This window comes from Camelina sativa, chromosome 14, assembly GCF_030686135.1.
Source record: "Camelina sativa cultivar CO46 ecotype springtype chromosome 14, ASM3068613v1".
NCBI classification, from domain to species: Eukaryota; Viridiplantae; Streptophyta; class Magnoliopsida; order Brassicales; family Brassicaceae; genus Camelina; species Camelina sativa.
In genome coordinates this window covers 19,159,094-19,174,566 of record NC_141893.1, presented here as the reverse complement: position 1 = coordinate 19,174,566, position 15,473 = coordinate 19,159,094, and the positions used below count along the sequence as shown (strand labels likewise).

At 40.3% G+C, this 15,473-nt stretch overlaps 2 protein-coding genes across 2 annotated transcripts; both read right to left on the bottom strand.

Moving 5' to 3' along the window:
• Positions 1-551: 551 nt before the first annotated feature.
• On the bottom strand, positions 552-2,560 carry LOC104742087 (tRNA (carboxymethyluridine(34)-5-O)-methyltransferase). Its single transcript, XM_010463053.3, has 3 exons — positions 2,327-2,560; positions 953-2,119; positions 552-869 (listed from the first exon to the last, which is right to left on the bottom strand). Exons 2-3 carry the CDS (start codon positions 2,095-2,097, stop codon positions 770-772), a joined length of 1,245 nt encoding a protein of 414 aa, XP_010461355.2. The 5' UTR covers positions 2,098-2,119; positions 2,327-2,560; the 3' UTR covers positions 552-769.
• Positions 2,561-4,435: 1,875 nt separating this feature from the next.
• LOC104742086 (acetyl-CoA carboxylase 1-like) lies at positions 4,436-15,439 on the bottom strand. The gene is made up of 32 exons (XM_010463051.3): positions 15,103-15,439; positions 14,495-14,865; positions 14,204-14,410; positions 13,956-14,117; positions 13,773-13,865; positions 13,582-13,677; positions 12,664-12,837; positions 12,487-12,580; positions 12,195-12,382; positions 12,058-12,108; positions 11,931-11,970; positions 11,724-11,848; positions 11,523-11,639; positions 11,373-11,447; positions 11,239-11,295; positions 11,016-11,120; positions 10,816-10,902; positions 10,519-10,710; positions 10,244-10,432; positions 10,050-10,160; positions 9,881-9,970; positions 9,613-9,789; positions 9,445-9,522; positions 9,239-9,361; positions 8,894-9,163; positions 8,467-8,783; positions 8,135-8,372; positions 7,697-8,055; positions 7,400-7,613; positions 7,131-7,307; positions 4,893-7,043; positions 4,436-4,783 (listed from the first exon to the last, which is right to left on the bottom strand). Exons 1-32 carry the CDS (start codon positions 15,380-15,382, stop codon positions 4,727-4,729), a joined length of 7,065 nt encoding a protein of 2,354 aa, XP_010461353.2. The 5' UTR covers positions 15,383-15,439; the 3' UTR covers positions 4,436-4,726.
• Positions 15,440-15,473: the final 34 nt, after the last annotated feature.

Below are 15,473 nucleotides of genomic sequence, written 5' to 3'. Positions count from 1 at the left end.
GTATTTTCCAGGTTTTTTCTTTTTTTTTTCTTCTCCAAACATACTCTTTTTAGTTTTTGCACACTAAAAACTCAACAATATACTTAGAATTTGAATCGATGTTTTGGTTAGTGAGAATTATTGTCTGCGGTTCAATGCACTCTATTTTCGGACCGGACAAAAACCATTGCATTATATGGACTATCATTTATGAATATGAAAGCGGTCCGGTTCATACACGGATTTGTCAGCTCATTCAAACCCATAATGTTTCATCTCTTCTTCAACTAATGGGTTTAGGCTTCATCTTTGTGTTCCAAGTATCTCACTAGTCACTACTATAGCATTATAGTCTCGGTTATAAGTGTAGGTGTCTTCGAATCTTGGAATCACTCTCAAAACGGACATCTTCAATTCCTAGGTTGTCAAGACAAGACATGACACAAACCATGGCAATGGCAAAAATGCTTCAGCACTAAGAAGGAACTTTACTTTTCAATTGAGTATCAGTCATTCTAAGTAGTGTATGAATTACTAATAACATTTGTATTGTACAAATCAAATTTCTGACATTTTGTTTATCATGTAGAGAATTTCTTTTCTTTCATTTATGTTACACATAATACAAAACCCCATAAGGAAAACAAATTGCAGGGAAAATGAGCTGCCACAGAATCTCAACTACAACCATGAAAAATGCAATGATAATTTTCGATTACATATGCAATGGAGTTCCAACTTCGAAAGATTTGGAAAAGTGTATCTGAGTTTGAAACCAGACACTAGATGATCAATCTTGGTTAAAAGCTGCTTTCTGAAGAACAATACACCAATTGGACTTATCGTAAAATCTATCAACTATCATTGCATTGCCTACTCCAGATGCCAACCTGTGAAAAGATTATTACCACATGTTAACAGTATATTAACAAACACGACTAACGATAATCGATAGAGAGCAAAAGTCACACACCTTTCAAGTTCGCCTTCACTGAAGACGTGGTAGTATCTGTTGTACACAACAGCTCCTTTTCTGTCGTCTTTCTTTGCAAGCCCACTTGCAAGTGCAGATGCAGATGCACCACTCACTTCAGCACGGTGGTACGGTAGATGCCATGGAACAAAGTACTCTTGTTGACTCTTCTTCAGAGCCTCCAATGACTCTTCAACACAATTCTCATCCTTTTGCTCTACTATGCTGGCTTTGGTTTCTGGGATAATGCTCTCACCTTTTTGCTCTCTCGTGCCCTCCTCACTCTCTGGAATGCTCTCAAGACCGATGAACGGGCTGTTCTCAGCCTTTTGCTCCTTCGTACTCACCTCAGTCTCTGGAATGCTCTCAAGACTGAAGAACGGGTTGTTCCTCACATGAGGGCTATTCATTGGACTACCTGGGCCGACCCATTCCTCAACATACTTTGCAGACAAGGGTGTCCATTTGGTGAGCAACGACGTGTCTTCCTGTTCTGCAGCCCAAACCGTAATGAGAACGAATCCCCCTGGCTTAACCACCCGAACCAGTTCTTCAATCGCTTTCTTCCTCCTATTCTCTGTACTTAAGTGATGCAAAACCGCTATAGAGATGGCTGCATCACCAAACTCCTCTCTATAAGGAAGATTAACAGCATCAGCAACCAGAACCTCTTGCCCTTTATCCGAACAGATTTTAATCAACGGATGACTTATGTCACATCCTATGAAGAAACAGCTCGGGTTCAACCCCAAATACTTGCCGTTCCCGCAACCCGCATCAAGAATCACGGATCCACAAGGCAGCGATTCAAGAAAGGCAGCAACTTTAGGCCACTTAGCAAACCTCGTAGAGCTGAAATGTGGAGCAATCGCGTCGTAAACCCGATGAACGTACTTTTTCTCAATCTCAGGCGTGGATTTAACACTCAAGGACGACGAAGATATCTCCTTTTCTCTAATCTGAGCTGCTGCTTCTTCTTCTTCATCAGATGATGTTAGCAGCTCCCTTGAGTCAGATTTGACTTTGATATCTCGCATTTTACTTGTACTAACCGAATAAAAACCACAACTTGGAAGAACAATACGAGCTCTAGTAGAAGAAGAAGAAGAAGAAGTTCTAAGAGTTCTTAAAACATCCAAAATCATGAGCTAAACCACCACCATGAATCTGCAGAAACAAAGTACAGCCCAGGTAACCAAACTTCATTATTAACTCAATTCATCATCAAAATTTAAGATTCAAAACAGCAACTTTTACTAAGTCCACAGATTCAAGATCCCAGTAAGTAAACATGTACAATCGTAAGCTGGAAAACGAATAAAAATTGAAACTTTATATAAGAAAGTGAGATTAGAATTGAGGAAATAAGCTTACAAAATCAAGAAGAAGAAACGTTGGAGAGCAGAGACAATGGATTTGGAAGTGTTGGTTCGTGTGATCTGAAACGGAAGGTGGAGTTTAGGGTTTTGGGAAGAGGAATTGACTGATATTATAGATTCCGTACTCCATATTTAAATTTGTTTATGATATTGAACCCATTATTTACTCTTTTATCAATAAAACCCCCTTCTTTAGTCGATGTTTTTTATAATTTTATTAGCTACGTACAGTATTTGGGTTCATTGGACTTCACAATTTATTGACAAGTAACGCTTTTCGCATAGTAGAGCTCGATAGTGGGAGGATGAAGCCTCTGTTGTTCTGCAAGTTATCGTAGGGAGTTTATAATAAAAGGGAATTTGGCTAAGAATTCCATTTTCCAGAAAAAATTTCTTAAAAATGTCAGTGTAGTTTAGGGTTCGTGCAAAATGCCAATTTCCATGTTTAGATGTAGAGGAAATGACAAAAATATTCCTGCATTAAAAGAAGAGAATATAAGCGGAGGTATATCTTCTCATTTAATGTAGTAGTTTGCGAAAAACATGTCCTCATATTTAATATATTTAGTTGCGAAAGAATGATGTTTGTGGAGGGGGGGAGGGGCAAAAAAGCTAGAATTGCATTAATTGTGGTTAAAAATGTTTTCCATACTGTTGGAAAATGTCCACTGGTTGTAGACCATCCCTAGTGCAGACGTCGTCAGCAGACTTGCAATGTATGAGAATGTCTTCGGTTACAAATGAACCAAACAAGTCACATAATAATGAATTTGATCAACAAAATGCATACCTACAGGAGTTGGAGGTGGACAATAACCTTGAATTTGGGTTGTGGTCCATCGTATGAGAAGACCTGCAGGGTGGACAACTTTGCATTCTTAGAACCCGACAACAAGACAAAAAGTGATAAGAGATGTAAACAAGACGGACAAGATTCTGGGTTTTAGGATCTGGTCCATCGGGCAACCACTTGATTTGATAGAAATTGTTATAAAGCAAGAATGTAAAACGTAGTTTAGGTGGACAAGTACGTGGGTTTTGATATGTGGTCCATCTGCTGAGATTACCACATAGAGTAGACAAACTAGAACGAAAGATAAAGTATGGGTGGACATACATTGATTGTTGTAAGTTGTCCAACAGAGGTGCGACAGTTGAAATGATTTCGTCGTCGTTAGACCTACAACAGGACAAACATGTTTATGGTGGACAACTACTGTGCTTGTTAAATTGCGTCTACTAAAACAATCCAGTGACAAAATCAAGGTGGACATACCGTGGTTGTTGGAAAATGTCCACCGGCTGTAGACCATCCCTAGTGCGGGCGTTGTCAGCAGGCCTGCAATGTATGAGAATGTCTTCAGTTACAAATGGACCAAACAAGTCACATAATAATGAATTTGATCAACCAAATGCATACCTGCAGGAGTTGGAGGTGGACAAAAACCTTGAATTTGGGTTGTGGTCCATTGTGAGAAGACCTGCAAGGTGGACAACTTTGCATTCTTAGAACCCAACAACATGACAGAAAAGTGATAAGAGATGTAAACACGACATGCAAGATTATGGGTTTTAGGATCTGGTCCATCGGGTAACCACTTGATTTAATAGAAATGGTTATAAAGCAAGAACGTAAACATAGTTTAGGTGGACAAGTACGTGGGTTTTGGTATGTGGTCCATTTGCTGAGATGACCACATAGAGTGGACAAACAAAAACGAAAGATTAAGTATGGGTGGATATACATTGACTGTTGTAAGTGGTCTAACAGAGGTGGGACAATTGCAGTGAATGCGTCGTCGTGAGACCTGCAATATGACAGACATGTTTATGGTGGAAGATGATAGAGAAGAAGGCGTCTCTTCAATCAGATCGCCGACGATAGAGATTAGAGAAGAAGAAGCAACAGAGAAGAAAATGAAAAGACGATAGAGAAGAAAAAGCAAAGAATTATGTGGAGAGAGACAAAAGAGAGTTTACAGTTTACAAAACTATTAATTGGTTTTTTTTTTCAATATTTTTTATAAAAAAAAACTAGTAAGATAAATGAAGGGTATTTTCGTCTTCTTATAGTTGCTTTATGGCAAACGAAAAAATAAAAATATCAAAAAAAAAATGGCATTGCTTAGAATGTTTACCACTGTTTATGGCATAATCAACAAAATTCTCTATAGAATACGTATTTTCTCCCTTTTAAGGCAAAAACTATGAATACACACGATTAATTAAGAGTGGAGTGTTGAATGAATTATTGCGCAGCTAAATTATGCAGGCTAACAAATGTGAGGAAGTTCGTTAAAATCTAGTTTCAATCAAATAACTTGTGTCACCCTACTACCCTAGGACACGAGCAACTCCAAAACACCATCTTTAGCTAAACCTTTTCTTGATATCATCAACCCAACACCTTTCGAATCGCATTCACCAGTTCTTCGCTTCTTGAATGCTCCACCTGCATCACACATATTCACTCTCACTCAGGGGGCCATAAAAACAATTAAGTCATACAAAAACCAAACGCCTTAGGTTTCTCAGTTGTTCTGTAGTGTTCCATTTGATACCTTGTTTAGAAGATTAGCAAGTCCCTGAGGTAGAGCCTGCAAATCCAACGAATTCCCAATCTCTGCAAGTTGATTCAGCAGTTTCTGCGCTCTCAACTCACACAGCTTATGCTCGTAGTTACTAACATTGTCCTTCCATGTAAAGAACAGTTGGTCGTCCGTCCAAGCTTCGTCTTTCCCCTTTGCAATCTCGGATTTGCAGAACCATTCCTGAATCAAACCCATTGCAGATTTATATGATAATTTGTCTCCAGACGCTTTTCTTATGTTCTTCACAAGAGAGCTCTCTGCAATTCTCCGATATAGCTTTTTATAGAAGAAGCTTCGCGAGCCGCTCCATTCCACAACACTTTTGATCACTCCTTTTGCAGCCATTCTCATGGAAGTGTCATGAAGTTCCGCAAATTTGGTGGCGATTTGGATATAAACAGGTAAAAGCTGCTTCTCTCGGGTTTTAATCTGTTGCTGGAGAAGCTTGATGTTCGCATACGCCTCGCTTTGCTTGGCATCTTGGATATTTGCTTTCAGATTGATTAGCTTCTGGTCCAACCTTCCCATGCACTCTAAAAGCTCTTTCGTTCTAAATTTTATCTCTATCATTCCTTCAGGCTCAAGCACATTTCCACGAGCAGTTTCATCAGCATACATTTCAACATAATCTGAATTTATCTGGCTATCAACAACCACCCACGCTCCACCTCGCAGTTCTCCCATCATTGGGATGTACACAAACACTGGCTGTCCATATGTTCTCAGATTTTCTACTATAGTTGAACCAGCCTGAAGTATTCCTTCAAAAAGATCTCTCTGCCCACCTGAAAAACCTCTCCAGTTTGCTAGGATAAACAATGGAAGCTGTTCCCGGTTGAAATCCATGAGCGCTTGAGATGTCTTGGCTGCTGAATCAGGAAACCAGACTTGCCCTGCTTGTGGAACCACTCTCTCATGAGACTCTAGCTGCCCTGGATCTGCCGGGACGATCTGCATTACAGTTTGTGTCTCGACGGCAACCACTCCCACGGGTATACCCCCAAGCTTTGCTCTCCCAGTCACTACTGTCCTTGCCCAGCCTTCAAGAGTCTCAACAAAGCTATTTTTATCAAAGATACCACCAAGCCATTTACCAGTACTGTCGTTGATCCCAGCGATAGCAGCTCGTGGATCACAAGAGTTTTCTGGGATATACTCAACAGTTCTTTCCGGTGGATCTAAAGGAGCAAGAACAGGAAGAGGGCCACCCATGTAAGCAGGAATGTAGCTCAGCCAGTTGAGAATAGCTTCTACACCTTGAAGATCATCTGAGACTGTAAGATGAACAACACCATTTGTCCCCATGATTTTAGGGCCACCAAGTTGCATGTGAGAGCTATAGACTTCACGCCCAAGCAACTTGTTGAGCGTCGAGAAGCCGGTCAAGATGATCGGCTGGTCTACTCTCTGTATGCATCTCATTCCCAGGCGGGCAAGGTAAGCACCGATTCCGACCGATCTTCCACTAACAAAGGTTAGCGTAAAAGTTTCGTTGTACGCCCTTGAGTACGCACCTGCTATTGCCCCACTGCCTGTTAAATTTTCAACTCCGATACCATCTTCTTTACCAACAATCGTATCAATCACCCACCTTGTTTCGCCACTAGGGAGCTTCATTTCGTGCGCAATGACAGATGATCCAATCCTTGAATGGTCTTCAGAGCTCAGGTATATATACTGAAAACCATTCTCGGGGGAAACTTCATCCGACCACCCAACTTTGAAGCAGGCTTTAACTTCTTCAGCTACACCGAGTCGGGCGCCAGAATTTGCTGCCAAGTAAATCAATGGAAGCTTCTGGGAACAAGCCAGTTCAGTCACAGCAAGGAAAAATGCGTCCTCTCTAGGGCCAAAAGAACCAGCTTTGAATGTCACATCATTGGCTACTACGAGAAGTTTCCGTCCCATAGGAAATTCAGGAGTCGAAATCTCTAAGCTCCAGGCCACCATTCCAAAGTCGTTAAGACCCGCTGGTCTTTCAACCGGAATAAGAGATGTATCCGAAGAACCTTCTGGATTGGAGAATACAAGCTCTTTGACGTTGATGAGAGTATTCTTGCATGGTTTCCTGACTCCCGGGTGTTGTGATGCCCACAACATCTCCAATGCTGTCTCAAATGACTAAAGATACAAAAAAAGTTACGTAAGGTGGGTAGAAAACAGCAAAGAGTAAACCTATGTGAGAATCTTCTGAGTTCGGTTACTAACCAAGGGGAAGTCATAGCAATACGTAGTGTTACTCCTCCTTGCGGATAGACGTTTCCTGTCCAGATGATTCAGTGGTTTATATTGACCGTTGATTGGGGTTCCATGCAAAGGTCCCTTCTTACTTATTGAGTAGTAGATTAAACTGTTACTCCCAGTAGCTTGCACTTCTCGGTATATCTGAAACGTTAAATCACAGATCGTCAAGTTGTGGAGATGTGTACTCTCTGTATGGTTTTCACAGCAGCAAAAAAATTACAAGCTGAAATTACATTGATAGTGCATGTACGGCCTGTCACATTTGCAACCACGACCCTCCAAGCGCCATTTGCTAGTCCCGAGGACCCCAGCCACAGTCGCACTTCCCACTCGCGAACACCCAATTTGTGCATTTTCACTCCAACAGACCTATGTATCTCTCGTGTTGCTTCTTCTAAAATCATCTCAACTGTAGTTTCTTCATCTTCCGCATTCACTTCAATTCTCCTGTGACAAAAAATTGATAATTGTTACTATAAAGTTCTGACATATCATAAACTTTAACTTCTAAGAGACACAGCCATGTCAACCTGGGGTAAGGCACAAGATCATCTATCTGCTGCTCACTTAATATGCATAAGAACAAATGTGCGTGGTCTGGTTTCATGGCACTGACAGCACTATGTGCATTCAGTTCCAGTTCCTCCATGGCATTCATCAAAGACCTCAGAATGCATTTCGACGTAAACGCCATGGAGAGCAGTGTTTGGCTAAGTTGGTAGTCATGCCCTTGCTGTGACATAAACCCATCGTTCATTGTAGCCTCTCGAACCAGAGACCGAAGGAACATCCTTTTGATTGGCACTGGCTTGTCTGTAACAGTATACATATGCCACTGACGGTCTCTTGAAGGTGTATACTGTAAATTTGAGTACCCTTTTAGCTTATCCTGCATTAGAAAAACAATAAACAATCATTTAAATAAATGTCAGATGCTATAAATATACATTTCATCATCATGGACATACCAACTCAAGGTATATGGATAGAGGAGGTTCAAGATGCCGCAGCAACGGCTCTTCTACATAATACTGTTTATCCATTGACCAATGGAAAGAATGTCTCATGGGGGGTCGTCCTTCATCTCGCTGAATAATACAGCTGATTGCATCAACACCGGCAGAACAGAGGCTCAAACTCACTTCTTCTTCATTAAGAATTTTGGCCAACTTGTTTACTCTTTCCTGAGCTTGGTCCTCGTCCCCACTGAGACAAACAAACCAAAAATGAAACAATATTAGGTAGACACTACGGCACCTAAGCTGGTTTAAACAATCATGCTGTGGCGACTTTCAAGTACCTGTCCTGAAGCAGACTCATCTGATTGTTGATGCCCACTAAAGCAATGTGCATCATATTGCCAGATCCGGCAGTTTCATAGTCGTTGTGGTTTATTTCTCTCAATGCTGCACTTATTATACTTGGCAGATACTGCAGCGATTTGATTACAACCATAGCCCCCCATTTTTTTTTACGACGTTTCTCAAGAAACACTTCTTCAGATGTCTCGTCTAAGCCAATGTTTTTTATATCCATATGCTCCTCTAGGAACTCCCAGGAAGCAATAAGACCAGAACGGTTCCACTGCATCCTCACGCTTTCCTTAACGACATAGGGCTGATGAAAAAAGTCGAGTTAAAATGACGTCAAGATTTGTCTATCTCTAATAAATTGCAGTCTAAAAGGAATTTTGAAAAACAATGGTGCGAAAGAATGAACTATATAACCTGGTATAATCTGCGAATATAAGTCTCAACAACCCGTCTTTGAAGTGTGTAATTGCTGTGGTCAAATAGTCCCACGAGAGCATCTTCAACAGATAAAGATGCGTTCACAAGATCCTCCATCCTTTCACTAATGGCACTTTTTCTCTTGGGGGTATCCATATTTTCTCCATCCTCCGTAAACATTTCTAACTCTGACAGGCTTCTAGCAATGTTTGAACGAAGTTCACTTAGTTTTGTCTGTTCAAGCAATTGACTCGCCTTGAGTGCCAACTACACACACAAACTGATCATCAGCTGGAAAATGTCAACAACAATACCATAAAACACAAAGGAAACCACATGTACCTCAGAGTAATTAGTATGGTTAAGTGTTGAGAATCGGAGAAGTTTATCTCTGTATGCTGCAGGATTAGGGACAACAAGCTGCTCCATGAGTTGAAGAACAAGTTTGTTTTTACTTTTTATGCCCTGACAAAAGAAAATGAGTTTGCCAGTTCAATAACATAGTAATGCGACAAGAGAAACCTGGTGTGTGAAAGATAAGTACCAACCTGGTGTGAAAGTACGATATCGACAATCTTTGATAGATCTTTCTTCTTTAGTTGACGCATGCTTTCTATAACATCAGCCTTTTTTAAGAAAATAAATTACTTATCAAGACTCCTCACACATAAATGGTAACCACGAAGCCGTTTGACAACAATTGAACCATATATTACCAGCATGTTGTCATTGAATAACTCTTCAACTGATAGATATTCTTCAAAGAGGGAATGAACAATAACACGGGCATGACTTTCACTTCCACCTTCATAAGACTTCACAAGGCTCATCAACGGTTCAATGAGCCGCTCAAGGGAACATCTCTCTTTCTCATCACAAGATAATAAATGAGCCTGTTGCAAAAAGTGGACCCAAAACGAAAGCATTTCAGAGAATAAAATACAGAACAGTAGGTCACAAATGTAAGAGACAGTAGGTACCCACCTCAAGAATGTCTTTTAAGATTTTCGCAGGGAAATCTCTTGTCTGGGGGTTTTGGGAGACAATCTCAAATTCTCTGTACTTTGATTCCAGCTGATAAAGAATTATATAAGAAAAGCAGTAAGAGACTTGAAACTAAAACGAATTATGAATAGTTTACACAAGTGTATACCGTGTTCCTGAGATCTTTAGGTAGTCGTGTTGCTAGAACAGCAAAGCACTCTTGCCACTGAAGAAATGGCAGTTCAGGGCTGTCAAGGCAATTAAGTAAGTCTTGAACAACCTGAAAAAAGATATGAGCAATCTTAGAGCCAAATGATCTAATAGGAAAGTTGGATTCAAATAGGAAAAACAAATAGCATTTACCTCATCTACTTTATGGCCATATCCAGCAAGAATCATGCGAGCAGCATGTAAGGTTGCAGCACATCTCTGATGAACCTTTCCAGAAATTGCGGTTGGAAGCCCTAATTTTGGGAAACTTCCATGGAAGGGTTCAGCCTTTCTTACAGAATAAGGATCATCAAGATCAAGTGTGGCTATAAGTTCACCAGGCTGTGAAGAAAATAATGGATGGGTTAATCAATGTGGACAAAACTGTAGGAAAACAATATTTGTTTAGCAATGGAATAGTTTTTCACCTGCATGGCTTGTCCTTCCGACATTTTGAAATGGATAACTCCTGAAGCAGGTGAAAGAAGTGGCATACACATCTTCATGACCTCAACTTCGGCATAAGGCGTATCAGCGTCAATATTGCTGTCGTCTGAAGCCAAATACCTCAGCAACTTGCACGGTGTTTCAGCCATCAACTTCGAAGGATCGTGATCATTCTGAATAAGCCAAAATTGACAGACAACTTTAAGCTAAAAATGACTTCAGACAAACGTGAAGTATATATGGTATAACAAAAAACAAAAAACAAATTCAGTGCAAACCTGTAGTAAACAAGTTCTTCCGTCAATGAGAAGACGAGTTCCTGCAGCTTCTTCCTCTGCATATATCACATGGCTTTTACCATCCAACTGTGACGACAGTGAAAACCAGAAAAGGAAGTGAGATTCTCAAAAGGCAGGTTACTATGTGTGAAATATGTATGTCACTGTCTTGTAGTATAGAACAAAGGCAGAAAACTTGCCTGCATCAACAGACCTCCATCACGTAGAGTGTGTATTTCTGATACAACTTCTGAGTTATTCATTCTTAGCCTGTAGGATCCTGATCCACCCCTAACTACATCAATCTACAAACAGTTACGTTCAGGTTGGTTAGCTTCGGTAACAACATCTTCAGCGCAAAAGTAACATGGCAGATGAAAAGAAGAAAAGCAGAGAAGTAAAATTTTGATAACAGGCACATACCGGATATTTAGTCCCTTCAATATTCAGTGACACTTGAGAGTGCACAAGAGATATGTGCTGAAAGTTAAGAGAGATGAAAGTAAACAACTAGATCATTACGGGAAAGACAAAAGAGAGCACTGATATTGGAGTACCTTTGGGGGAATTTGCCCCTTTTCTAGATAACCGACGTAATCTGAAACCACAGCAGCACTGGTTGTTGATGCTTTCTGGACAAATGGTGAAATGCTTCACTGGATTGAAAATTTTCAAGACATATAGATCTCTGAGAAAGAAGGTCTTACATGGAGAGCCCCGCCGACAACAGAGAGATACCACGGAGGCCTCTCTGATCTAACCCGCATAGCAATCCTACTGTCCAACCAACCAGTGTGTATTTTGTTCTCCCGGTAATCGGAAGCCTGATTAAGGATCGAAATGGTCTTTATCATGGTACATTACAAACACAGAGTGTAACTCTTGTGTGTAGGAAGAAGGAAGCATACATGTAGAAGGTCGATCGTGTAGTCAACGTTAGTCCTAATTTCTCCACGAATTTGAATTTCTTTTAGCCCAAGAACCATATTTGCTATTGCCATGGCTCTGGATTCCCCAAATGCAAAAACATGTCCTGAATAGAAGAAGGGTTAAAAAGGTTATTATAAATTGTAAAACTCAAGAAAAGAACTGTCCCAGCAGCCCACTTAACTTACCAAACTGGGAATCTGAGAACTCGTGGATGCCTCCACCAGACTGTTAAAAACAAAACAAAAAAGTCGTAGAATTTAAGGCATAGCGAAACAGTATTATTTAGCAGAGCAGCTATAGGGTTATAACCACCTTGACAGAAAAGTACGCCCACACATTTGGCTTGCTCTTAAAACTCAATTCCTGTTGCAAGTTCAAGTATTATCCCTACACAGTTGTCAGAGAATAGACTTTAAATTTGCACTCACAGTCACAGCTATGAATACTACCTGTATTTTACCGCTGGTGGGCTTGAACCCGTCATCAGGATCCTCGCTTGTCACGCGTACAGCAACACAATGACCTTTTGGCCTTAAAGAGTCCGCTTCATCAAAATCAAAAGGGAAGGCTGCAACAGAGGTTTGTCTCCAAGAATCATAGCCTCCACCATGTTTTATACCATAGAACCGTCTTATCTCTAACAAAAATCAAAAGACAGTACAGTACCATAATTACAATATGCATATAGACAGACTAGAATTAAGAAACCGTAATTGCCTCGGGACAAACAGGTCGTCATACCAGGGATTTGCCAGAGAGGAATTCCCATCCCGACAGCAACTTGTGCAGCAGGAAGATTTATCTCAGCAATCCACTCAGTTACTGGATGCTCAACCTGACATGGAACATCAAAAGCCTTTCACTTTTCAAGACCAAACCTTCCAATAAGAAACAAAGTGTAGCTGTAGTAGTAAGTACCTGTAAACGAGGGTTAAGCTCTAAGAAGTAATACTCCCCAGTGTCCATACTATAGAGATACTCAACAGTAGCAGCTCCAACATAGTTAACACTCTTAGCCAACCTTCTAGCTGCTTGCTCAAGTTTCTTGACGGTTTCTTGGGGAGCCACGGTGATTGGACCTTCCTCTATGATCTAATGATACAACAAAAACCATATACTGTATACTGTTAGGTTAATTAATATTATAACTCAGTCCCTCAAGTTTCAAAATTCCCACTCGATACCTGAGTTGGGTTGTGTTTGAGCAACTCGACTTAGTTTATTTTGGGAAAAATCGTACTTCATCATCGTCTACTAGAGCTTTTGATTTCTCACTCACTCAAGACAGAGCTTTTGGGTAAAAATTTGAAAACTTTCTTAATTTTTTTGGTTGGTAACAAAGGATGAAGATAGCGTAAATAATCGTCTACGGGAAGGTACACCTAACATAGTAACGAGTCAATAACAAGAAATTGCACACCAAGTGTTTGATGAATTGCTACTAGAAGATGACGACATAGTGAAAGGAAGTAACCTAAAGCTTGGAAATGAATAAGATAAACTCATTGGAACAAGGATCATTAAGAACAACCAAAATATATAACAAGAATTAGTGGTTTTAAGTTCAGACATGGTCAATTAGCAGATTCTACGTACACAAAAAGAGTATGTGGACAAATGTCAAGAAGGAATGCAAATTTTTGTACATGAGCTTCAGGACAAGTTTGAATATCATAAGATTAGATCATTGAGCATTTGTTACTGTTGGGAAGCCTTTGGCTTTTAGGGAGAGAGTTTAGAGACTAGTCTACATATATATACAGCAAACTTTAAATTTTACTTGTTCTTGTTCTTGATTGTTGATTAATAAAAGAGAGATAATGATCAATAGCAAACCTTTTGGTGTCTTCTCTGGACGCTACAATCACGGCTATGCAAAGCTGATACGTTTCCATATTGGTCACACAGCAGCTGGACCTCTAAATGCCGACTCTATACACAAAATATGAACAGACATGCTTATTTTGCTGTGTGTTTGTTAGTCGTCTGCTATATTTAGATCAAGCGATATTGTTAAGTAGCCGTACCTCCAAAGCAACCTTCATTATAAATATCGGCGAGCCAGGGACCTCACCTTGAACTTGTTTGAATAGTGCCCTAACCTCATCATCATTATGAACCTAAGAAATATAATAAAAAACCATACTTATATAGTATGATCGGCTTAATTAGTCAGCAAACAAAAGGCACATATATCTACACAAGCTGACCTTCCTAATGCCTTTACCGCCGCCACCCCACGACGCTTTGATCATTGCCGGGTAACCAACAACTTGACAACTAGCAATTGCTTCTTCAGTTGTGTAGACACAAGCTTTCTTGTAGATTTCCTCTGGGATCGTTACCAAGCTGCTCCCTGGAGGTATTTTAACCTGAAAACATATAAGAATTCATCATTTTGTCAACAACTCTCTGGTAAAGATGTCCAGCTTCAAAGTAGTATTTGATTTTTACTTACATGGGAACCACTCCATGGCAGAGTAGGTACATCAGCAGCTTGTGCAATCAACGACGAACCAATCTTATCTCCTAATGCCACCATTGATGTAGCAGGAGGACCAAGAAATATGATACCTTTTGCCTTCAAGGCATCAGGTAATTCAGGGTTTTCAGATGCATGACCCCAACCCGGCCAAACTGCATCCACACGCGTTGCCTCAGCCATCTGCACTTGGTATTTTAGACAAAGATGAATCACCAAAGACACACAACTAAGCATTAATTAGTAGTTTGCAAAAGTTTCATTCACCTCTACAATAAGCTGAACATTAGCATAATTGTTATTGTTAGTTCCTCCTGGAACCTCAACAAACTGATCAGCGATTCTGATATGCTCAGCATTGATCCGCATGTCCTCAGGAGTTGCCATGGCCACCAACGATATGGCTTTTTCCGAGCCAAATGTTTGGTAAGCCCATGTTCTGATACTGCGTATAAACTTCACAGCTGCCATTCCATTGGTAGCAACCATAATTCTATGGATTGGCCTTTTCCCTCCAAGTGCTTTACAGAACTCATCCACTTCAGACACCGTCACATCATTTCTACCTGGTTCTACAGCACTTTTGTCCCCGTTAATAGATTCAGCCGGTAAAACTGTCCTTTGAGTTTCAGATATATCTGCAAAACATCCATAAGCACAGACATTCTGAATCAACTTTACAAAGAATTGTAATGAGAGAACCAGAAACAGGATCTTTATAAGAACAAATAAAACCCATTGCTGCTATCATCTGAGCTGATGATCCACTACCAAAATTACTTAGAAAGAGCATTTTCATAGAGATGACCGCCAAATTCATATGAAATGTATAGGGAACAAAACATAAATTCTTAAGAAAAAGATAGAAAGCAAACCGTTCTCCCAGAACGAGGTCGGATCAGTGCTGTTTCCGTTGTTTCTTGCTAAGCATACCAGAGGAAACTGTTGTTTGGTCCGAGACAGAACTGTTATTGTGCTTACTCCTTTGAAGGCTCTCATACTACTTCCCAGCTTCACAGTCGCTGGAAACTCTCTGTCCATGGTACTTGCACCACCACCAACTGTTGTGATCCATGGAGAACCATTCGTGAGGCTGATCGGATCAGAACCTCCATTACCCGTAGAACACGAAGAAACCAAAGCTCTCATCTCCATTTTCACAAAACTTGGTGACCAAGCCAAACAGTCCCAAGATCAGTAAAAAGTACTAAGAAACTGTCCCCGTTATTACTGGACTTTATTATTA